Source organism: Cervus elaphus, chromosome 9 (genome assembly GCF_910594005.1).
Source record: "Cervus elaphus chromosome 9, mCerEla1.1, whole genome shotgun sequence".
In the NCBI taxonomy this organism is placed as follows: Eukaryota; Metazoa; Chordata; class Mammalia; order Artiodactyla; family Cervidae; genus Cervus; species Cervus elaphus.
This window is the reverse complement of record NC_057823.1, coordinates 40784909-40810061: the sequence shown is the minus strand read 5'-3', so window position 1 is coordinate 40810061 and position 25153 is coordinate 40784909. Positions and strand designations below refer to the sequence as shown.

General features: G+C 46.7%; 2 protein-coding genes and 1 pseudogene across 8 annotated transcripts; 1 reads left to right on the top strand and 2 right to left on the bottom strand.

Annotated features, from left to right (window-relative positions):
* Positions 1–14: 14 nt before the first annotated feature.
* On the top strand, positions 15–3983 carry NHP2 (NHP2 ribonucleoprotein). Of its 2 annotated transcripts, XM_043912435.1 has the most exons (5): positions 18–243; positions 327–396; positions 662–720; positions 2879–2984; positions 3606–3983. In XM_043912435.1, exons 1-5 carry the CDS (start codon positions 230–232, stop codon positions 3729–3731), a joined length of 375 nt encoding a protein of 124 aa, XP_043768370.1. In that variant the 5' UTR covers positions 18–229; the 3' UTR covers positions 3732–3983. The 2 variants fall into 2 exon arrangements, with proteins under 2 accessions (XP_043768369.1, XP_043768370.1); XM_043912434.1 differs by lacking the exon at positions 662–720 and having other exon boundaries at positions 15–243.
* An 879-nt stretch (positions 3984–4862) lies between these two features.
* On the bottom strand, positions 4863–22171 carry RMND5B (required for meiotic nuclear division 5 homolog B). 6 transcript variants are annotated; one of them, XM_043912429.1, is made up of 11 exons: positions 22039–22171; positions 21763–21883; positions 17525–17672; positions 10832–10977; positions 10559–10699; positions 8256–8356; positions 7907–8073; positions 7247–7412; positions 5739–5841; positions 5493–5647; positions 4863–5405 (listed from the first exon to the last, which is right to left on the bottom strand). In XM_043912429.1, the coding sequence occupies exons 3-11, from the start codon at positions 17661–17663 to the stop codon at positions 5342–5344; spliced, it is 1182 nt and encodes a 393-aa protein (XP_043768364.1). In that variant the 5' UTR covers positions 17664–17672; positions 21763–21883; positions 22039–22171; the 3' UTR covers positions 4863–5341. The 6 variants fall into 6 exon arrangements, with proteins under 6 accessions (XP_043768364.1, XP_043768365.1, XP_043768366.1 ...); XM_043912430.1 differs by lacking the exon at positions 21763–21883 and having other exon boundaries at positions 22039–22157; XM_043912431.1 differs by lacking the exon at positions 21763–21883 and having other exon boundaries at positions 22009–22073.
* Positions 15015–17514, bottom strand: LOC122699951 (annotated as a pseudogene).
* Positions 22172–25153: the final 2982 nt, after the last annotated feature.

Here is a 25153-nt window from a genome sequence, read left to right as displayed (position 1 = left end):
GAGCAGCATGACCCGGAAGTGATTTCTGAAGTGCCGGCCGCGTGGATTTGTGCCTTGCGTGCTGGATTGCCACAGTCGCTGCCATGACCAAAATAAAGGCAGATCCAGACGGGCCGGAGGCTCAGGCGGACGCGTGCTGCGCGGAGCGCACTTACCATGAACTGCTAGTGAATCTGAACCCCATCGCGCAGCCTCTGGCGTCTCGCCGCCTCACGCGGAAGCTCTACAAATGCATCAAGAAAGGTGCGGTGGACGCCGGGCGGGGCCGGGGCGGGACGCGGGTGGCAGGCCGAGGGCCCCCCTGACTGACTGTTCTGTCGTTGTAGCCGTGAAGCAGAAGCAGATTCGGCGCGGGGTGAAGGAGGTTCAGAAATTTATCAACAAAGGCGAGAAAGGGTAAGAATCCCCCCTACCCCCCGCCGGCGTTCGGGGATGGTATCCTGCTACTTAACAGGTAGTTGGTAAAAGTGCTCCGACTTGGGTCGTATGCAGAAGGTACATTCCCTTCCGTACAGATGTCGATACCACGTACAAGAGCTCAAAGGGACACCTTGGGGAAGGTGAATTCCAGGGGAACCAAATCGTATAAGCCAACTTACTTAGGGTTGATCCCAGCTTCATTCACTTAGCGACTATTTACCGAGTGTCTACTGTTTTTCAGGCACTGTGCTATGGGGAGACAATGGCAGTAATCAAATACAAAATTACAAGTTGTCATGGGTAAGCATGAAGGAAGAGTACAGGGTGCAGTGAGAATGACTTCATTATCCTAAAGCTTTCCTTTTTTGGCATTTTTCAGAATCTGAAAATTATTTGCGTTTTTATTCCCTGTCTCTCTCACTCAGGCCAGAAAGTAAGCTCTTTGAGAACAGAATAAAGCCTCTCACTGCTTTATTTTCATAAGTGCCTGGTACATTGTAGGTGCTCAAGAGCTAAATAATGCTGGGAGGATTTGGTGCTCTATGGAGTCTGACCTAGGTGGGGTAGCTGAGGTCTGAAGATATAGGATTCATTTGTGGCTTCCAGGTTTGGGGGGCATTCTGCCAGAAGAAAGTAGATTCCAGGGCAGGAGAGGGTAGTAGTGGATAGAAGTGCTACCTTCTCATGGGACTCTATAAGCCATTGTAAGTTTACTTTTTGTACTCCGGAATTTTGGAAGCCAATGAGTGTTAAAGTGAGGGGGTGACATAATTAGACTTCCCATTCCACACCTTTAGAAGGTTTTTCTGGCAACTTTGGAAAAGATCAGAGATGGAAGAATAGATGGAGAAATTGAGATAGGTGGCTACTCTGGTGCAGAAGAGATGAGAACAATTTTGACTGGGTTATTGATGGCAGAGATGGAGAGAATTAAAGTGGATGGATGAGAGGACTTTTGCATACAGAGTGAGGCAGTGTGGGCTCCAGGCAGATGAACAGAGGGCCCATTCACTGAGACAGTGAACAGTGAGGGAGCCAGGTTTGTATGAGATCACGAGTCTGGTTTTAGACAAGTTTTCAAGGTGCCTTTTAAACATGGGATCCCGCTCCCTAGCAGAACTGTCAAATAGGCAGGTGACTATATGGGTGTTCAGTTTGGGAGAGGGTTGGGTTGGAGAGAATAGATTTGGGAGTTGTCAGTAGAGAGTTGGCACTTGAAGCCTTGGTTACAGATGGGGTCAGCTGAGAGAACGTACTGACAGAGCAGAAAGACCAGGCTGTGGGAATACCAGCATTGAAAGGCTTCTCAGGAATTTCCTGGCAGTCCAGCGGTTAGGACTCCATGCTTCCACTGCAGGCGGGCCAGGGTTCCATCCTTGGTTGGGGAACTAACATCCCACAAGCTGCACAGCACGGCCAAACACAATAGAGGCTACTCAAAGGAAGCGGAGCCTGCAGAGGAGGAGAGTCTATGAGCCAAAGGAAAACTAAGGAGTGTGGATGTAGTGCTTTGAACCCAAGAGCTCTTTCCTTGTGTTTTCCTCTCCCCAGAACAGGCTCTTCCTTCTGTCATCAGGGCTCCTGAGGCCCTTGTTGCAGAACCCCATCACCTTGCCAGCTAGAACAGTTATAGATTCTCTGGCAAGCTTTCCTTGGTTCCCTATCACTCTTAGGAATGAGCCTTGAAGCACTCAAGACCCTTACACGTGACTAGTTTTTCTAGCCTTCTTATCAGCCTCATCTCCCCATCCTGGACTCCAAAGCCATCCCTGGCTCCCAACAACAGCCATCCCCTGTGTATCTGGTATCTTTCTGATTCTCTCAACCTTAAATGCTTTCCCTGCCCCCAGCCCCTCTATGGGCTTCCCTGGTAGTTCAGTGGTAAACAATCTGCCTGCCAAGGCAGGAGATGCAGGTTCAATCCCTGATCTGGGAAGATCCCCTGGAGAAGGAAATGGCAACCCATTCCAGTATTCTTGCCTGGAAAAACCCCATGGACAGAGGAGCCTGGCAGGCTACCATCCATGGGATCACAAAGAGTAGGACATGATTTAGTGACTGACAGCAACAAAGCCCCTCCATGGGCACCTGACAGATGTTCATCATTCAGCTTTCCTCTCGTGTTGCTTCCTGATTCCTTTCTTGACTGTCCAAGGAGAGCTGAGCTCTTACTCCTTGGCATCTCTCATACTTCATCTGTCCCAGTACAGTACCTTTTGTCACACTTGGTGGCATTTACTTCTTGCCAGGCAACAGAGATCACCTCCCCAGAGGAATGCACTCACCAAACAAATCTTAATGCGTTTCTTGAGTTTGGGAGACATACATGATGGGGCTCCTTGAGGGCAGGGGCCAGTTTACCCATCTCTATATCCCCCAAGACCCAGCTCAGTGGCCTCCCGTATGACTGAAAAGGGAACCAGCAAGCTGGGAATGACATTGGTTTCTCTTATTTCAGGATTATGGTTTTGGCAGGAGACACGTTACCCATTGAGGTATACTGCCATCTCCCAGTTATGTGTGAAGATCGGAATTTGCCATATGTCTATATCCCCTCTAAGACGGTAAGGAGCACCTGAGCCCCTGATCTTGGTCAGCACAGAAGAGGGTCTGGGATCAGGTTGGTGGCAGCAGGCCATAGTGGCAAGCAGCATGAGCTTTGGAGCTAAAGACAGGGCTGGATGGATTCTTGGCTCTGCTGCTTCCCAGATGAGGGAATGCAGATAAATCACCTCTCTGTATTATTACTTTCTTGTAAAATGGGACTGTGGGAATGAAACAGGTGAACTTGAATGTGTCAGTCCTGTTAGGTGGGTGCAGTGTTCAGAAGGGATGTTCTAGGGACCTGCAGCTGTCCTTACCCTTACATAGCAGAGGCCAGGTCTGGGCTCCAAGGGGTGGGGAATAGCAGGGTCCTGGAAAGCATAGGCCCTGCTTAAGGGGACAGCCCCTACTGAGCTGGAGCCCTTTCACAGTTGCCACAAGGAACTGTAGGCCCAGTGTCACTGGACCACAGCTTGAAAGTCTGCTAAGTTTAAATGGTGGCAACCAATTCAAAATATTAACAGTGATTGACTAGCTCATGTCTGTGGGCTGGATTAGGCTGGTGGATCATCAGTGCGTGACTCCTTGGTGCACAGGTTCTGTGGCCTTTGTTCCAAACAGCCTTTTTCCCTTCTGTGCAGGACCTGGGTGCAGCCGCTGGCTCTAAGCGCCCCACCTGTGTGATAATGGTCAAGCCCCACGAGGAATACCAGGAGGCCTATGACGAGTGCCTGGAGGAGGTGCAAGCCCTGCCCCCACCCATGTGAAGGACTTAGGCACAACCTGGGCACCTGCTCCAAAAACAGTTGGCTTGGTGGCAGGCCAGTTGGCTGCCCTCCTGCTGCCCACATTCAGGCATCTCCGTGGTCCCCTGAGGCACGTATTCTTCCTAAGCAGCTCCAACAGTGACTTCACAACGGCAGAGCCAGCATCTTCTCCATCAGCGCTGTTTCCTGCTGAACTTCAGTGAAGATAGTTCCAAGAATGTGATGTGGGGGAAGTAAATCCTAAAACTAAAATGTGGTGAGTCTGTGGGTGTTTTTTTTAAGCAGCAACTACTGGTGGGGCCCAAGTTGGTGGTGGGAAGGAAAGAGCAAAAGTAACCTTTCTCACCAGATGACCCCAGGACTTCAATAATGCTCAGTGTGAATGTTTGGCCACCTGGGTTAGTGCTGGACTCAAGCTGAGAACGGACCCTGCTACCACCCTCAGCTTTCCACTCTACTTCTAGAGTAGCTGGGAGCTGCAGGCAAGCCAGCTGAGCCCAGAGCCCACTTCATGGAGCCTGTAGTTCCTATGTTGGGGACACCCCCATTCCTCTTTTCTTTTTCCCCCAAGAGCCTTAAATGCCACTGGGAAGCTGACAGACACAATTTACCCACCCACACAGTAAATTTTAAGTAGGTACATGAAAGTTAAATGCAGAATCCCAGGCCATCTCTCCTACTTTGCCATTATGGCCCTGGTAACCTCATCTCTTCAAACATTTTAGACTTACAGTGCCTTCCTGCTCTCAGAGGCCCAGCACAGACTCAGTACACACAGCAGCCAAGCTTCAGGAACCCTGCAATAAACTGGAAGGACCTTGGGCTTGAGGGTTGGAACTGGTTTAAACTCCAAGCTCTCTTCCTGATAAGTTGTGAGCCCTTCTGGGCAAGTCATTTTATCTTTCTACATCCCTTCACACTCGTTTCTAACAAAGAGGTAATACAATTATGTGTATGTAAAAGCATCTTGCCCAGGGTTTGCCAGCTTCTAGTGTTTTCTCCCAATCACATGCAGGTTGGGTTCCTTCCAACTGCACTCTGTGGCTGCCATGCTCCCAGCCGGCATGCCCAGAACCTGTGCACAGGGGGCACATGGTAATTCTTTGCCAGTGAAGCTAAAGGCAGGCAAAGTAAGGAGAAGGCCTGTGCATATATTTGCTCAGTTATAAAACAACGGCATTCAGTTCTATCCCAGACTACAGTGGGGAATCGACACATAGAGCTGTAAGGCTATACAATGGGAGGAGTGGACACAAGCCTTGATGGGGCAGGAAGAGACCTGGCTTGAGGGCAGGGATGGAAGACATCTGCTGTGCCCACCAAGTCCTTTGCTATTCTGTCAGTTGCCACTTAAGTCAACCGCAAATATAAAGAGCAGGAGTACAAGACGCCAGAGTTTCCCTGCCGTTACAGTCAAGAAGCCAGTTGCCTGCTGTAGGCTGTCTCATCTCCCTCCTTGGCCTCTGCCAGAGGGCCAGCCCTGCTTGTGGTGGCAGTTCTCAGCTGCTCTGAAATGAACCACAGTTCATGGAAGCCAACCACCCCCACCGAGACGGACCAAGGCTTGTGGGTGAAAAACCTCTTGCAACAAAGTTCCTCCCCAGCAGGAATCAGAATATGATGCGTTTCCCATCTGCTGGGTTCTGCTCCATGGGACAGTAGGGACACTTCAGCCTACAAAGGGAGAAAAACCAAGAATGTCTCAGGTGGCCAGCCAGCAGAACAATCAGCCTAAGGTGGAACAGAACACCAGGAACTTACTTTCCTCCGTTAATGAGCTTGTTGAGTGCATCTCGGGAGATGACATGGCCACAGATGAGCTTGATGGGAGGGTTGGAATCCGATGTCTGCTGGCGGAGGATGGGGCAGGCGAACACTGAGTGGTACCAGCACTTCATGCCGAGTTCAATCTCAATCTGGGGAGGCCAACAGTGGGGTGAGTCCCACTTCCTGTGGCGGCTGTCCTCCCCAGTGCTTCATGCTGTACCTCCCCCTGCTGGGCCTCACCGGTAACTCGTCCTTGTGACTCCAGACCCCAGAGCACTGCCTCTGCTCCATCACAGCTTTGATATTCATCAGCACAGGCAGCGCCACACAGCCAGAGGCAAAGCTGCAGAACAGAGAGCAGAGGCTGGAGTGACCAGCCTGACCAAGAGCCCAGCAGACAGACAAAAGGACCAGCACACTGTGAGTGCGTGACTCAGGACAGGGTTTCAAAGTGGCACTTGATCAAACCAGTCCTTAAAAATCTCTCAGGTCACACATAAAGCTACATATGTGGTTCTGTGTCTTAACTCTAGAAAGTCATTCTAATGCACCCCAAAATTTGGACAAAAGGAATATCCAGGGGACAGATCCCTGCTCATCCAGTGACAAGTCCTTGGTGTGACAGGGACACTCATGTCTGGAAGGGCCTCCTCCTGCCTGTGTCCCCTTCTGTCATCACAGCGCACCTCTGTAACGGGTTATCACCCAGGGCACTTAGAAATGAGAAACAGTAGATTCAGTTTTCACTAGGATTGGGGCGGGGATGGAGAACCAACTGACTGGAGCCTGGGGTGCCAAACCCCTACAATACGCAGAGCAGGTGTGCAAACCAAACTGTCCTAAGGTGCCCGTGTTCGTGCTGGGGAAGACTGTTCTGTAACCAGAGTCCATGGGAACAAACTGGAGGATGGAGCCTCTCACGACCAGGCAGGCAAATGTGCCCCATGTGATTCCACAGCCAGCCTAAGTAAAATACACCACTGTGGTGCAATATGTGGTGGGGTCAGATCCAGGTGACCTTCATTCCCTGTGAGGCCCTAGGAGCCTCTGTTTCTTCCTGGAAAATGAGGGTAACAGTACCTGTAACTCTTCGGTTGGTCTGAAGCCATGAGGAGAATATTACTGTAAAGAAGCCTTCCAAGTGAAAGCTCTCAGCACCTGTGACTCAGCTACTCAGTCTCCCTGAGGGAAGTGGTGTTTGAGACATGAGGTGGCCAGAAGGCTGGGCTGTCAGAGGGTCCTGTGATTACCCAGAGGTGAGATGCAGGAGGCACAGACTTCATTCAAGAGACCTTACAAAATGGGAACCTTGACTCTGCCGCTGACCTTGTGGTGACCCCAGGCCACAACTCAATCTGGTCTCCAACTGTAGTGTGTGCTGAGTCACCTCAGCCATGTCCGACTCTTTGTGACCCCATGGGCTGTAACCCACCAGGCTCCTTTGTCCATGAGAATCTCCAGGCAAGAATACTGGAGTGGGTTGCCATTTCCTCCTCCAAGAGATCTTGCCTACCCAGGGACTGAACCCACGTCCCTTATGTCTCCTGCATAGCAGGCAGGTTTTTTACCACTAGCACCACCTGGGAGGGGTGCTAGAAAGAAAGGTGATTCCTATTTAGAAGAGTGACTGAGCAGCCAGTTTAGGTCTGTGAAGGCACCGAACACCATCCCTGGACAGGGCAGGGCCTTGACAAGTTGGGTTTCCCTCAGCCCTCCCACTTGGACTGCCCCCACAGGGCTGACTATACCTGACACTGAGGGGTGACTCCACAGAAAGGCCCAACAGGGAACAAGCATCACGTGTAAAGGTCTCACAGATCTCGGCCCAATGGCTGTTGTCCAGGAGATGGCAGTAGGGTGACTTCTCCAAACCCAGCTGCAGGTACACTAGACTGCCCATCATCACCTGGATCTCTACAAGGCAAAGGGGAATCAGGGTGCAGGAGGCAGCCTTTCTCCCAGCTCTGCCTCCAGCTCTCGGGTGGCAGGGCTGCAGAGACAGTATTGGGAGCAGGCTGTGCCCCATAGCTCCCAGGCCCATGACCTGGCCAATCGAGGATTAAAATGTCCTCTGGCTGTAATTAGCCTCCAACTAATAAAAATAAATGAAAAAAATAAAAAATAAAATGCCCTCTGGCAAAGCCAGTTTTCCCTAAAATCCAGTGAGGAAGTAAGGTCTCGGGGCTGTTTCTGTGGCAAGCATGACCCCACAACATGAAGTAGGGAGGGGTTTCAGTTTCTTCCCCATCCTTCCAGCTGCATCAAGGAGCGGGTCTCAGGCTCCTGTCCCTCTGTTCCAGTACTAGCTAATCTTTTTTTTTGGGGGGGTGGGGCATGCCATATAGCATGTGAGGCAGCAGCTAAGGGCATGCATGTTGTAGGGGCCACCCCAGCACCCGGGCACGTACCCCGCTGGTGCACGTGAGCAAAGGGCTGGAAGTGCCGGGCGTAGCTGAGGGCCTCCAGCTGCTTCTCAGGGCCACCTGCCAGGAGACGGATGAACTGCAGTCGGTGCAGCTTGAACTCCAGGGAGCTATTGAGCTCCAGCAGGCGCTGCCTGTGGGAGACAGCCCATCTGGGAAGAAAGGGGCCAGCTGAGTGGGAGCTAGTAAGGCAAGCGAAGGGGGGCCTGGCAGGGCCTCCAAAATCTTATGTGAGGCCCGTGAGACAGGGCTGGAGGTGTGTGAAGTATGCTGGGTGATGTGAAGAGCACAGACAAGCCCTGTCCCCTGTGGGACCACCCAAAGGCCAACGTACTCCAATGCTGGCCCCAGGTCTTGTTCATGCAGAGCTTCCAGGATACGATTCAACTCCAGGAAAGGCTGCTTGAAATCCAAGTCCACATTCAGTGTTGATTCCTAGAGGGAGAGAGAGCCATCTACCACTGGAGGACTATGTTTCCAAACTTCTCTGCTCCACACCTAGTAAAGCCTCATCCACCAAAGACAAGCTAGAGAGGGGCCATGGTCTCTTGCCAGTCCCTTGGACTCCTCTTTTTCCCAGTTCAGGTTCTGGGAGGCTGAGTGCTACATGCTGAGTAGCATGGAGAGAAAATTACTCTTTTTCAATCCCCCTAATTACATTAAGGGAAAGCATCCTTTACTTTCACTGCCAGGGTGTCGTTTAACACCTAACAAGTGCAACTCTGTCATTTTACTAGTCTTCCCTTTTAAGATTACCAGGCACTGAGAACTCTGGTGGACAACCAAATCTAGCTAAAAATTAATAATTTCACTTTTTATTGTATATATTTTGTAGCTACTTTCCATTGATGGCAGGGGCACTGATTTCTAAAATAAATTTATTTTAAGAAGTAACAAAAGCAAAACAAACAAGTAGGACTACGTCAAACTAAATTTAAAGCTTCTGCAACAGTAAAGGAAACCATCAACAAAATGAAAAGGCAACCTACAGAATAGGAAAAAATATCTGCAGATTGTGTTATCTAAGGGACTAATATCCAAAATATATAAAAACTCAATAGCAAAAAAAAAAAATTCTTATAAAAAATGGAGCGAATATCTGAAGAGACATTTTTTCAAAGAAGACATCAAAATGGCCAACAGGCACATGAAAAGATGCTCTACATCATTAATCATCAGGGCAATGCAAATCAACACCACAACGAGCCATCACCTCACTCCTGTCAGAATGGCTGTTATCAAAAAAGACAAGCAATAACTGCTGGCAAGCATGTGGAGAAAGGGGAACCCTCATGCACCTTTGGTGGGAATGTAAACTGGTGCCGCCACTATGGATAACACTATGGAAGTTCCTCAGAAAATTAAAATATAGCTACCATATGATCTAGCAATCCCACTTTTCCAAAGAAAAATGAAAGCACTAACTTGAAGATATCTGCACCCCACCCCGATATTCACTGCAGCATTATTTACAGTAGCCAAGATAAGGAAACAACCTAAGTGTCCGTTTGTGGATGAACAGATAAAGAAAATGTGGTGTGTATGTATGTGTATGTATATATATATATACATATATATATATATGTATATATATATAAAATAAATACACAGTCACTCAGTCATGTCTGACTCTGCAACCCAATCAACTGTATCCCACTGTCCTTGTGTCCATGGCTCCTCTGTCCATGGAATTCTCCAGAAGAGAATACCGGAATGGGTAGCCATTCCCTTCCCAGGCATCAAACCCGGGTCTCCTGCATTGCAGGCAGATTCTTTACCATCTAAATATATATATGTATATATATAATGAAATATTGTTTCCCAGATGGCACTGGCGGTAAAGAACCTGCCTGCCAATGCAGGAGACATAAGACACTTGGGTTCAATCCCTGGGTCAGAAAATCCCCTAGAGTAAGAAATGGCAACCCACTCCAATATTCTTGCCTGGAAAATCCCACGCACAGAGAAGCCTGGTGGGCTCCAGTCCGTGGGGGTGCAAGAGTCAGACACGACGCGACTGAGCACGCACGCATTCAGCCATTAAGAAAAGTGGGGGGAGAAAAAAAAAAGAAAAGTGGGAAAATCCTGTCATTTGCGATAATATGGATGGGAGCATTATGCTAAATGAAATGTTCCAGACAAAGACAGCTACTGTATGATCTCACTTATATGTGGAATCTAAAAAGTTTTTAAGAAAACCAAGCTCATAAATACAAAGAACAGATTGGTGCTTAAAAGAAGTGGAGGGTAGGGTGTGGGAGCAATGGATGAACTATTTTCGTTGTTTTTCATTTTAATAAATTAAATGCAATTTTCAAAATAGAGATTAAGTCATTTAAGGAAAGACTGCATCAGTGGAAACAGGTAAAGGCAGGCAGTCTTGAAGGACACCTTGGACTTCCCATGTGCAGTCCAGAGGGGAGGATGCCCTGCAGGCCAACTGTCCACGGGAAACGGGTCTCTGGGAACAGGCATTCCCATCAGACAATCAGAGACTGATGACACACACGTCTGAGTCATGTAAATAAACTGACCTGTCTGGATATAAAAAAATAATAATGGGGTCCTAATGTAAAGAACGCTACCAAGCAGAAAGCAGAACAGGCAGGCCCAGCACCTCCCCGGTGAGCCCGTTACCTGACACAACTCCTCAGCGACGCTGAGCATGCCCTGCTGATACAAGTGCTCCAGGATGGCCATCTGCAGGGTCTGCTGCTGCTTTTCCCGCGAGTCCCACACTGCGTCGGAGACCACACCGCAAATCTCAGAGTCAAAGTTCTGACAAGGACGGGAGACAGGGCCCTGTGACTCAGGCCTGCCCTTCTCACACGGGCTTCCCGAGGAGCCCTGCTACATACGCGCCGGCCACAGGTATTCCCGCCCCCAGTCTGGAGCTGCCCACATGCTCACCCTGTCAATGGCTTTGCCCACTCGGGAAACACTGCTGTGAATGTCCTTGTGGTCCGAAGCCAGTTTCTGCACGGTGTCTTTTATCTTCCGGCAGCATTGTGACATAACCAGGGAGAGGGTGGCTGACAGAGGGGTTCCCTGGACGGCTGCAGAGAAACAATGGTAATGCATCAGGACTTGGACACAGAGGAGCAGACCTTGTCTCAGCTTCCCTATTCTAAATGCCAGCATGGAGGCCTGGGAAGCAGCCCTAAACTCCAGAGTGAAAGACTCAGCTTCTATTCCGGGTCCCGCCACTTTTTAACTGTATGACTTGGAATTAGCCAAGTGGGACAAGCCAATTCATTGCCTGGAGTCTTCATTTCATCATCTATAAAACAGAGGTGATAGCACTGGCCGTGGAGGCTGCTGTGAAATGAAGACGTTCTGGCACTTACTGTGGGTCAGCACTTGGTTTCAGCTCATTTAATCCTCACTACCATTCTGTGCAGGGCACTGTTAGCAGCCTATACTCCAGCTGAGGAAGCTGAGGCAGTAACTTGCCAGAGCTCACAGCAGTGCCAGATCTGAAGCCCTGGCTCCTCACCACCACACCAGAAGGTTCCTTAACATCTCAAGGGAGACACTGTGTGGGAAGGCTTTGAATTGTAAAGTATTATCCCCACATTAATGCCTCTAACCCAGAGGACAGCAGGCAGGCCAGGGTCCATCAGGGAAGCACAAGGACATTTCTGTCTCACAATACAGTGCTTTCCACCCCCATGGCTGGGTGAACCGCATGAACTACCAGAAGCGTGTGGGGCTTGGAATAGGGAAGAGCAGACAGGTCCCTTCTTCCAGCCAGCATCTCTGCCCCTTCTTTAGATGGTAGCCTCTGGGTTCAGGGAGGAAAATATGACCCAGGGAAGATAACATGACCCATGAGGACCAGGGAGTGTCTCAGCTCCGAGACCAGAAGCCCTGGAAGAGAAATGCATTCTGCCAGCTTGCTAAGCAAACAAAATGTGAAACTCCTGGAGTTGCTGGAGCACCATGGCCACCTCCAGAGAGCACTACTCTAAAAATGAAGTCAGTGTAGATTGAAGGCATCACATGAGCACCCAGATCCAACTGGGCTGGACCTTTCAGTTACTTGAGACTATAAATCCAGCAGCCCAACCCCCCACTTTGTGTTTGTTTAAGCTAGTCTGACCTAGGTGGCTGTCACATTTAACTGAATGAATCCTGACAAATACAAACAGAAGGTGGTGGCTGGGCCTACTCCTACTAGGATGGCTATAACCAAAAAAAAAAAAAAAACACCAGGTAAAAACAAGTGTTGGTGAGGATGTGGGAAAATTGGAACTCTCATACATTGTTGATGGGAATACAAAAAGTTGCAGTTACTTTGGAAAACAGTGTGCCAGCTCTTCAAAAAGTTGAACAGAGAGTTACCATATGACCCAGCACATAAAAAAGAATGAAGTAATGATTCATGGTACAATAGGGATGGACCCTGAAAACACACTACGTGAAAGAATATAAAAGGTCACATATTACATGATTCCATTTATATGAAGTATCCAGAACAGTCCACAGAAAGTAGGTTAGTGGTTGCCAGGGGCTGGAGGAGAAGCAGAAATGGAGTTATAAGGTAGGAAGTTAGACATGAGCAACCAGGGGAGGCCTGGCTGAAAGGGATGCAAGCTGATCTCTAAACTTCATCCCAGATACACCCAGAAGAGCTCACAGATGTGCTACAAAAATAGCCAGAGATGTTTCCAACTCCTGCACATGCATCCCAGACACACAGTGGATATAAACTAACCACAGGGGCTTCTCCAAGTAACCTCAGGTAGCTAGGAGCCCATTAAGGGTTCATAAATAGTCTGTCTATATATATATAATTATATACATATATGATTATATGCATATATGATTATATGCATGTATGATTATATGCATATATGATTATAAATATGATTATAACATGTATATATGTATGTATGTCTACATGATTATCATCAGAGTGAATTATGGGAAGACATAAACAACAGAGCCTGCTTTTATATAACTTGCAATTGTCAATCAGCCTTGAGCATACACTGAAGGATCTTCCCAACCCAGGGATCGAACCCAGGTCTCCCTCACTGCAGGCAGATTCTTTACCAGCTAAGCCACAGGAAGCCCAAGAATACTGGAGTGGGTAGCCTATCTCTTCTCCAGTGGATCTTCCTGACCCAGGAATTTAACTGGGGTCTCCTGCATTGCAGGTGGATTCTTTACCAACTGAGCTATCAGAGAAGCCCCTATATATATATATTATAACATGTATATATGATTATGACAGACTGAATTATGGGAAGACATAAACAACAGGGCCTGCTGTTATAGAACTTGCAATTGTCAATCGGCCTTGAGCATACACCCATTTGCATTCCCTTTCATTGATTATTGGTGGGTACAAGCCCTATTCTGCACAGGGCATAACCAATAGGAGGCGACAGGAAATATAAAACGGGGGAAGCCAAGAGGGAAGGGGAGGACAACTCCTTTGGGGTCGGCCTGCTCCCATGTCTTTTGAGTGTCTGTCTTATAAAAGATCTGCTGCTTGAGCTGAACTGAGCTCTTAACTTGTCTGTTGTTTTAAACCCTTTAGTTCATTGTTCTAAATGTTTATTGTGACAGACAAGAACTGAGGAAGAGAGATAAACCGACCTGACAGAGTGTTTATTAATGGGTGGGGGATTCTTTTTAGAGAAATGAAAATGTTCTGTAATTAGTGGTAACGATTGTACAATTCTGGAAATATACTAAAATCCACTGAATTGTATACTTTAAAAGGGTAAGTTTTAATGTGAGTTATAGCTCAATAAAAAAAAAAAAGACATAGGAAATAGGGGTTACCTCTGGTCAAATCTTAGACAACTTGATGGTAACAGTAATGGATTGTAACCCATTGAATAAACTAAGAATTTATGAGCATGAACTTAAGTAAAGAAGATGGGCAAGCTTCTTTCTTATGTTAAATGTCTATTAACAAGTGTATAGGAAATGATAGAGCAGGAAAAACCACCTACGTTGAAACTAACTCTGTAATGATTTGTTCAGGGAAGAATTGTCAAGCGATGTGAAAACCAATGAGGCAGAGCCTGAAGAAGCACAGCAAATGTATATAGTCTCAAAGTATCTCCCCACAAATTACTTATTAACTCTAAAGAAAGAAATATTAACATTATTAGGGTGTAGGAACCCTGCAGACACCATCTTAACCAAGTGATCAAAGTTAACATCACCCATAATGGAACAAGCTGATACCTTGTACCTCCTGATGTGATGCACTGAGAAACACATCAGTTCTGAAGTAATCCTGCCCAAAATGCAAAAAAAAAAAAAAAAAAAGATGAGGAAACAGCAAACAAATTCAAATTAAGAGACATTCTGCAAAATCACTGACCTTAATGTTCCCCAAATGTCAATGTCCTGAAAGACAAAAGCACGTGGTAGAAATGTCCCAGACTAAAAAAACTGAAGATTAGACACAAGAAACTATGTGCAGTGCTTGATCTTAGATCAGAGCCTGGACTGGGAAATAAAATGCTTTATGAAAATTACTAGGTAATGGCAAATTGAAATATGAGCTATATTCATTAGCTATATTCACTTAATTTTTTATCTTAACATTTACTTCTCTCATAAAGAAGTTACTTTTTAAAAAACTACAATGTAGAGGGGATGAAGGTGAAAAAAGGAGTTTTTGAAATAACTATGAATGTTCTTCTACTTCAAAAACTGTCTGACATCTGCATCAGAAGACTTTCTGCATCTATCAGATGCATCTGTCTACATTTGTCTTTCTGCGTCTTCCTCTTCATGTGCCACAGAAAGAGTTTACAAAATCCATTACATTGAAGACCATTTCCCATGTCTGCTACCATAAACCAAGAAATCCATTTATTCCAGGTTACTTATGGAGAATTAGTCACATGGAAAAATTTAACACTTCTTTTTCAAAAATTAAAGTACTTTACTGTACTTGGCATTCCTATACATAATGATGTGAACTCAAAGACTGAAAGCATTGGGACTTCCCTAGTGGTTCAGTGGCTAAGAATCTGCACTCCTAATGCAGGGGGTGTGGATTTGATCCCTGGTCCGGGAACCAGATTCCACATGCCACAACTAAAAACGTCCTACAAGCTGAAACTAAGACCCAGTGCTGCCAAATACATAAATTTTAAAAAAAGAAAAAAAAAGACTGAAAGCATTAATGATATATAATTAAAGTTCATGGGCTTAGTTAGATATTTTAAAAGTTTTAATATTTAGAATACTCTAACAAATATTGCAGAACAATAAATCAGAATATAAACACAATGTACTCTCCTTTGGGTTTCTCCTCTGCTTAACTGGTGGCAGTACATAACATACAAAGTTGTTCCAAAATAATTGTACATACTTGCTGTAGCCTCAGAAACAAATAAAAAGAAATCTGAAAAAGTAAGGCCAAAAGAATAATGGGCATGACGCATAAGGACGACCAAAAACTCATGAATTCCTCCATTTCTAAGGGTTTCTGAAACCTACCTTCCTAATTTCAAGGGAAATTTTACTCAAAAGAGAAAAATAAAAAACACATCCCACACATTTACAGCTTTACTGATAGGGTATAGCCATTATGTCAAATTCAGCCATCAGTGTACAACCTCATTTCCCATTTAAATTTAACAAGAATATATTTTATTTTAAATGGGACACAGTGGCAAAGTTGGAGAAGGAAATGGCAACCCACTCCGGTAATCTTGCCTGGAAAGTTCCATGGACAGAGGAGCCTGGTGGGCCACAGTCCATGTTGTCGCAGAGTTGAACACGACTGAGTGACTAGCAAGTGGCAAACTGCCGTGACTTGAAGAATAACCTTAAAGTTCATGTACACTCTGATTCTCTCCAATTCCTGCTTTTCATACTTCAAATATCACAAAAATCATTAATTCCTCAAATCATGAAAGCACAATGAAATAACGGCACAGAAAAAAATGGACATTTAAGTCATTTCATTCTTTCTTAATACTGTATAGTGAAAACATGTATTTATAACTTCAGCATACTTCATAAAATCATTATTCATCAAAAATAGACAAAATGTTTACAAAGAACATTTAACATAAATTTCATAATTGCTTATAAAATGACACTTGAAAGAGTGACCTAATAACATAAGTCTGATCAAGAGACAGTAAACTATAAATACAAAATATACCACAATGTTGTTTGGGGTACACGTGTATACATTGCTATATTTAAAAAGCATAACCAACAAGGACCTACGGTATACCACGTGGAACTCTGCTCAGTACCATGTGGCAGCCTGGATGGGAGGGGAGCCCTGGGGAGAACGGGATACATGCACATGTATGGCTGAGTCCCTTCACTGCTCACAGGAAACCATCGCAACACTGTTAATCGGCTATACCCCAATACAAAATAAAAAGCTCAAAAATATATATATACCACAATGTTAAAAACCTCATAGTGTTCTATAAGAAAATCAATAAAGGCAGCAATCTTACTGAGGAAAAAAGTATTCAGCATTACACATTTAAAATGCAAGTTTTATACATGAATTCAATAAAGGATACATTTAAACCTTACAATACCACATAATCATCATCTATTTTGTGGAAAACAATAAAAATTATGTACTTTTTAATAAGTGTACATCAAAATCGAAAGGTTAATTTTTACTTTTTCCTTTATTGGCAACTTTGGATGCATTATTAGGTTTTGGATCCCAGAGGGTATTTTTTTACAAATCTTAAAGCTGCACCGCTGTCCAACTTGCTAGTCTTTTTCTTGCCTGTTATTTCTTTGACTCTGTTCATGTACACTCTGATTCTCTCCAATTCCTGCTTTACTGGATGTTCCTTAGGACTGACTCCACAAGTTGCCAAATAAACCCCAAACATTGAATTTAATATGTAAGCCAGAGACTAAATCCACTTTACCTATTCCGGTGGGTTCAACTTCTGCAACATCTCATTTCTAGAAACAGACATCTTGGTCTTCAGCATCTCATCCACACCACCAATTGAGTTCTCAAAGGTTGATAAATATTCATGAATTTCTACTGGATAGTCCTCATTAATTTCCTCACCTGCCATTACCATCAATTGGCAGACCGTCTACTGCTGCCTCCCAGAAAGTAGTCAGTGGCTTGTTTAACTTCTTGATTTTAATAATTACACTGAACTTATGTAAAAGAATGCCCTTGACCTTTATGTCATACCTAGCTGTATAATATCTGCAGCTTACTTTCTAGTGGTTTAAAAAGTAATAAGAATATGTGAGAAAACTGATAAAAGAAATACGGCAACATATTAGCAGCTGGTGAATCTAGGTAAAGGCGTAAATATGAGCTCTTTATACTGTTCTTAGAACTTTTCTGTAAATTTGAAATCATCTTAAAATGTCTTAAACATTCAAAATAGAAAAGTAAATCGAAAACTAAACGTAACTGATCTCAGGTAAATTAACAATTTCTGTTGGGTTTTCTGAAATAGCTCAGAGACTTCCATTGTCCCCTGCTGAAGAGGCCTAAGGACCCATGTTATCCATGCCCTAACCACCATCCTTCCAGAACTGTCATCAAGCAGCCTTGGGGCCTCCGGGGCCCCTGGGGAGGCAGACGTGGGACTCCCATGAGGGGACACCCACCTGTGCTGGACAGCTCGGCCCGCAGCTGGCCCACGTGATGCAGTAGCTCCTCCAGGCTCTGCTCACAGCGCTGCCCGTAGGTCAGGAACCTCTGCAGGACCCTGTCCACCTCTCTCTCCACGCTTGCACACTGCTCCATGGCCGCCACCTGGGTCAGAGGGGCAGTGAAGAGGGCTTCCAGACCCCACCCCACCATGCCCATAGCACATGTCAATGCTCAGAAATCCCCAGCCTAACATATATGTGCACAGCTTCCATAACCCCCAGCCAGGGTGCCCACTGGAGGGTGCAGGGAGACACGAGGACAGGGGTTTTCTGGATCATGGTAAGAAAATTACTCCTGTTTTCATTGTTTTCAGCTCTTCATCAGAATCTTCATTCCTCTCTCTTCCTTTTTTTGGCTGATCCCAGCATGCAGGGATCTTAGTTCCCCGACCAGGGATCGAACCTGTGACCCCTGTAGTGGAATCATGAAGTCTTAACCACTGTACCACCAGGGGATTCCCTTCATCTCTTTTTTAAATCAAAATGGAGAGCAGGCCTTGCAGAGCCCTCAGTAGGCAATACTATCTAAACTCCATCACAGCTCCATGCCTTGGTATGGTCTTTATCACCCTTCACCTCCTCAACTGCTGGAGAAGATGGCCCATCAGAGGTCATCTTCTGCAGCTATCCCTAGGCTGCTCCCACCTGGCTCCCTCCACTCTCACTTGGCACCCTTCTATTTCAGTTTTGATCACTGGGTAATGATCTGTTTGAGGGCCCGCCTCCCCCACTAGACTAGAAAATCTCTTGTTGTAACACAGCTTTCCTTCTCATTATACCACTGAAAGAGAGTTGACTTTTCTTGTCCTACCTTTCCTACCACTGAGGTCCCACTGCTAAACCCCTTCAACACTGGGCCACCGCTCCCTTCCATTTCAGAGCAGCCTGTGATACTGAACACACAGACAATCCTTAAAATGTTAGTGACAGAGTTGATTTCACTCCTCATCCCTCCATCTACAGGATTTAAAGTGAAAGTCATTCAGTTGTGTCCAACTCTTTGCGACCCCATGGACTGCAGCCTGCCAGGCCCCTCTGTCCATGGAATTCTCCAGGCCAGAATACTGGAGTGGGTAGCCATTCCTTTTTCCAGGGGATCTTCCCAACCCAGGGATTGAACCCACGTCTCCCACATTGCAGGCGGATTCTTTACTGTCTGAGCCGCCAGGGAAGCCCTCCCCCCAAACAAGTGAGAGGGTTCTGTCAAATGCACCTCTCAAATGATCAAATCTAGCCAGTTGTTCTCTCTCTCAAAGAAGGATACAGAGTAACACCACAAAGAGAGTTCTGTGTCCGAAGTGACCATTGGGATTCTCCCAGTTTCACCAGACTCTGTTCCCATTCCCACCAGCACTGTCAGTTCTGGCCCCATCATCTCAGCCCAACCTGCAACCAATGTCACCTTATCAAACAGGTGATGAGTGATGGAGAAACAGTACGCAGGGCCTTGAGATGTATTCATGTCCTCCCTCCTTATGGTTGACACTATCACACTAGAATTTGTTCATCATTGTGTCTAGAAAATGTGCCCCCGTTTTCATGCTCCCTGAAGAAATACCCTATAACTGGATATGAACCATTACAAGCGAAATATAATAGGGATACCTGTTGGAAATAATATACTATAATTATTACTATTAATAGTTAATATTTCATAGGGGCTTATTATGTGATAGGAACTATTCTAATGACTTGGCATTAATTAATTTACTTAATTCTTACAATTGCGCTATGAGGCAGGTACAATTATGAGACCCACTTTACAGAACACAAAATAAAATTCAGATTAAATAAACTGCTCAAGGTCACATAGCTGCAAAGTAGAGGATCTCGAACTAAAGCTGGGCAGTCTGGCTCCAGAGCCCCTCTCTGAAGCATTCTGCATCACAGTCCTCTCTGGACCAGCTTAACAGGCCACCATCTCACCAGGAAAGGAACAAAGCCAATATTTGTGGTTGGAATGAGTATACAGCAATGATTCATGATGACAAGAAACCGGAAAGTAACCTTACAGCCTATGAGATGATCAACTACGAAAGACGGCAGTACAAAAGAGTATTTGCCAAAAGCGTCTGGGAACCAGAATCACAATTTACCAAAAATAAACACAGCTCAAGAAAGGTTAGGACCTCACCAACATCAAAGAGTATGACCCTGTCAGACAGCAACTAATACCAGGATTATTAAAGGGAAGCCCAAGTCAGCAACTTGAAACTGAATTAAAAAGCTAAGGAAGGAGATGGAATTTTTATCCCAGGGCTGTGTGTCGTGGCAGGGAGCTTGAGACAGCTCAAGAGCCTAGAGGAAGTTGTAAGTCAAGGAAGTAAAATCTGGGAGATGCATCTGTGGAAACTGGGGTAGCACTGAGAAACCACAGCAACATCAGTAAGATCCCAAAACATGGTACTGAAAGAAAAAAAGAAACAAAATTAAGTCCAGGCAGAATACCATTTATGCACTTTTAAAATATAGGTATACAACCAAGGGCACACACAAATAAAAGGATATGTACCAAACACATGAGAGTGGCTTTCTGCAGTCAGGGCAGAGGTGAAGGGAATGGAAGGAGGAATAGGGATAAAAGGGAAATATGTAAACAAATGCCAAGGAGAAAAATGGCCTGTGTGGACCAGTTAAATGTACCATGAACTGACAAGTGTGATTACCTCAATAAAAATTTTTTTAATGAATGAGATGGGAAAATAGAACTGCATGCAGGTATTCCGTCTGAAAAGCCCAAGAGGCCAATTCAGTGTGTCCAGGGTAAGCCACTCTGTCTTAGTCACAGTCGGTCATCTTCACCAGGCACAAGGATGGATGAGTGGGAGTCTGTCTTCAGAATCAATCCAGGGAATTTCACTTCCATTGTCCTAAGCCCTCCTCCCCAAGGTCTCCATGGACAGAAATTATCTACCGGGGTATTTACCCCAAAACATCAGATCCTGTCACCCCTTTACTCATCACTGCCATTGTTTGACACAAAAGCCCTTTGCGACTGTACATGCATTCACTTCCTTTGCATGAGCTGTTCCTACGTCTAGAGTGCCACTCTTCCTATGTCTAGAGTGTTCTCTGCAAGAACACAAGATGACATTTAATCGTCAGCTCCCCCATGAAGCCCTCAATGAAATCTCCCTGCCTCCTCCCCTGCTTCACAAACCAAACCTCTATCAAGGGTGCCCCATACCACAGACATCTGAGTTCTCAGCACTTTAGCACAGTAACTGCCCATTCACACGTCTGTCTCCCCACACTAGACTGTGAGCTGCTCAGGGCTGGAGTCCAATCTCGTCTTCTCTCCCCAGGCCTACAGCCTGGTCTACAGTGGGTACATGCACTTCCTAATTAGGGGACCAGGACTCAAACTTGTCCTGTTTGGGCAGGAAGAGACATGAGTGGAATAATGAAATCCCCACCAAGGCGTGTGCACAGGGGTCTTGTCCTCAGTCTTCAGTATCCCAACACAAGAGGGGCACCTTCTAGGGTGAGCGGGTAAGGGGAGAAGTTTGTGCAAATCAGAGAAAGTCCCCTTCGCTTGACGCAGAACTGAACAGCCTCCGCTGGCCCAACACTTAACCTTTTTTTTTTTTAACACTTAACCTTTTACACCCCCCCACCTCTATCCATTCTTCACCTTATACATCACTCCTCTGCTTAAAACCCAATAGAGTGGACTTTCCTGGGAGTACAGTGGATTAGAATCTGCCTGCCAATGCAGGGTTCAATCCCTGATCTGGGAAGATTCCACATGCTGTGGAGCAACTAAAGCCCATGTGCCACAACTGAGTCTGTGCCCCAGCTAAGGAAGCCTGCATGCCTAGAGCTCAGGCTCTACAAGAGAAGCCTTTGCAATGAGAAACCTGTGCACCACAATGAAAAGTAGCCCCTGCTTGCTCCAACTAGAGGAAGCCAATGAGCAGCCACAAACACCTAGCTCAACAACAAAAAGATAAAGAATTAAAAAAAAAAAAAAAAGATTTACATGTACTTAAAAACCACCCTTGTTTTTATGGTCTACAAGGTTCTATGTGACTCCAAACCACCTCTCCCACCTCATCGCCTACCACTGTCCCTCTCAATGGCCATATTCCAATCACACTAGTTTTCTGTTTCTCGAACATCAGCTTATTTCTACCTCAGGGTTTTTCCCACTGCCTAGAACACTTCTCCCAGGTCTCCCTATGACGGGTTACCTCCAACTCGGCCGGGTCGCAATTGGATGGGACGTGTCGGTTCGAGGGACTTCCCCAGTAGGGGCGGCTCCTCAAATTTCTCTGAGAATGCAAGGGTCCAACTCCCTGCCCGGGCCGAGCTCTGCGGAGAAAACAAACCCGAGGGAGGACTGGAGAAGGGCGCTTAGTCCCGAAGCTTGGAAGACGATCCGCGGCCTGGGAGCCTGGCGGAGCAGCCGCCCACCGCGCCACGCCCTTGAGCCTCACCTCCCCGCCCGGAGGCCGGCGGGATCTCACCTGGTCCTGCAGCCGGGTCTCTGGTTTCCGGTGCAGCTGTCAACGGAACCGGAAGCCGCGGCAGTTGCTCAGCAGCTCCGGACTCGCCCACTCACGGCTTCGCGGAGGGGTGGCCGAGCCTCCCCCTCCCGCGCACTAAGAATGAAGTCGGCCACAGGATCTGGGCGGCGGCTAGAAATTACACCTTAGATGTTTGCTGCGGCTGTGATGGGGCTCCCCTGGGCAGCCCGTGGGGGAAGGGGCTCCAGCCGCCGACGCCGCCGGCTGGGCCCCGACTTTCCACGTGTGCGGGAAGGAATCGGAGAGCAACCCACTCACTGGCCAGCAAGGGTACGCGGGGCGGCTCAGCAGTAAGAAGCTCTAGACTAGAAATGACTGTGCCGCCCCAGCTCCCAGCCCTCCACTCTCATTCAAAGTAAAGAGAATAGCACACAATACGATGCACGTAAGGTCCGACAGTTAGGCTTTCCCGCGATGGCGCCTGACACTGGGCAATTAAATTCAGCTGTGAGGGACTCAGCCCTGCCCTGTTGCCCTCCATTGGTCGCCCTCTTTGCAGAATGAAGACACAGGGGTTGCACAACCGCCCTGAGGCGGAACGGTAAGAGTTAGGAAGGAGCAGAGAGTAGGCGGTGACCCTAAAGACTGAATTCATAACCCTCCCAGGCACTCTTGCTTTGCAGGGAAGGGGTAGAGAAGCCCCTCCCGACCCACCCCCTCCAAAGGCTTCGGGGACTTGGACTAGAAACATCTCGAGAGAAAAGACTCGGTCTCTTTTTCCCTGACTTCCTGCTTCCTTTCAGGGCCAGTCTCATTCTAAGGCCTCTTGCCTTCCAACCTTCCGTACCTCTTACCCATCCCAACAGAACACCCTTGCACAATCTTGGTTTGTTTTCTCTATAGCACTTGCACAATCCAGTCCTGTTTTCTTTATAATCTTTGACTTTTAAATTGTCTTGAGCGTTTATTTGTTCATTCTGGTTTCCTGCCCCTAACTCTCCCCACCCTTCCTTTCAGGATAAAAGCTCCACTGGGGCCAGCAGTTGGTACTCATCGCTGTTGTATCCCCAACACCCTGTGCTTGGATCAGTGGAGGTGCTCAGAAATAGTCTAAAGTAGCCAATATCCTGTTTATGAATGAGGAAACCTTGGCTACAAACCTGATGAAACTTGCAGGGAAGAGGGCGGTCAACAGCCCCTCCAGGAACCTACAGAGGTGTCAGAGAAGCTTATCTGCACCAGGAGCCTGGGTGGTCCTGGCCCAGGTGGGAGTTGTAGGGGTCAGAGGGTTGAGTGAACCTTGCCTGGGGCCACTGATCTGAAGCTGAGTTCACTCCAGCAGGACCTCACAGGCTTTCGCAAACACACGCCCCAGGCTTCCCCACTTTGGAGGAACCTGCTTCTCATCCACACTGGAGTGTGAGCAAAGCCTACCTTCTGCCAGTACTTAGAATGCCCAGCTCACGTGTCAGGCTCCTTCACCTCTCTGTCATGATGGTTTTGTCACTTTTCAGGGCGCAACATGTCTTCTTACCTAGCTAATTTTGTCAATCTTTCCTCGTTGGGACTGTGTGATTTTATTTCGTTTTATTGGAGCATGGCTGCTTCAAAGCAGAAAAACTTAGCTGTTCTCCACTAACTCATTAACAGTCTGTTTCACCTTTTGCTTGTTTCCTAGGATTTTATTTTTAAAATGTAATTCCATTTTATTTTGCAGGGAATGGTGCAAAGTATGACTTATTTTTCCCCACACTTCTGTCTAGTTATCCCAGAACTGCTTATAAAATAATCCTTCCTTCCCTTCTCATTTTGGAAGCCCATTACCATAATACCAAGATTTTTCTTCAAAATGAAGTCTATTTCTAGTTCTTCATTCTTTCCACTGAGGTGTAGTTTTATTTTTACACCAATGTCATATTGTTTTGGGCTTCCCAGGTGGCTCAGTGGGTAAAGAATCCACCTGCAATGCAAGAGACACAGGAAATGCGTGTTTGATCCCTGGTCAGGAAAATCCCCTGGAGGACATGGCAACCCACTCCAGTATTCTTGCCTAGAAAATCCCATGGACAGAGGAGCCTGGTGGGGTCATAAAGAGCTTGAAGAGACTGAGCATGCACGCACCCTTGCATATTGTTTTACGCACTACTTTGAAATCGGGATTAAACACTGCTCACAAAAAGAAAAACACAAGGTTATTGAGAAATCAGATCACTGGGTGCCTGAGGGTGCAGCAGAAGGGTAAAGGGACCCAGGAGGGGGGTGGGATTTGGGAGGATGATGAAACCATATTGTATCTTGGCTTAGGGCTGGTTGTACAATCCTCTGTATTGTCAAAACACTGAATTTTTCTCTCTGTAAATTATACTTTTAATATGGCAGGGGGCAGGGAGACCACTACACAAAAAGCACACCAGATAAATCTTTAAGAAGAAAGAAAGGTTGGTCCTTGACAGGGAGCACAAGCCTTGGAATTCTGTCCTGAAAACACAGTCTTCCTTGCCTCCCAGAGTGTGTCCAGGAAGGCCAGGTTAGAAAAAGATAAACCTGCCCCTGATAGCTGATGGGCTAGTGGGCAACAGCAGGTGGGACCACCACTGCCTGCTCTCTGCAGAACCTGGGAGCATCAGGGCTCAGCCTATGGAGCTCAAGTTGCCTGCTCAGGCCCTGTTCTTCCTTCCACCCTTCAGGTGGCTCCCAACCAGTCTCCTGTTTCTCCCTGTCCCTGCCCTTCCTTGCAAAGCTTTGGTTCAGGCCAGAAGCAGCTGTGTCATTTGCAGGCCCCAGAACAAAATGAAAATGTGACACCCCTTGTTCAAACATCATTAAGTTCCAGATAGTGTCAGTAGGGCACTGCACCAAGCCTAGACCCTTCTGAGTGTGAGGCCTTGGTGACTGACTGCACAGGTCACACACACAAAGTTGGTCCCAATTCTGGCCCTTTCCTTCGGCTACCTAAGGGATCCACCCAGAGTCCCAGGACGTGAAGTTATGTGCCAGCTTGCCAGGCTGCCCAGTTATCTGTCTTGCCTCCTCTCATCCCTTTCCAGACAAGACCCTCTGCAGACCTGCCCCACATTTCCCCATGCCGAAATCCAGGCCCATCCTGGAATGCCCT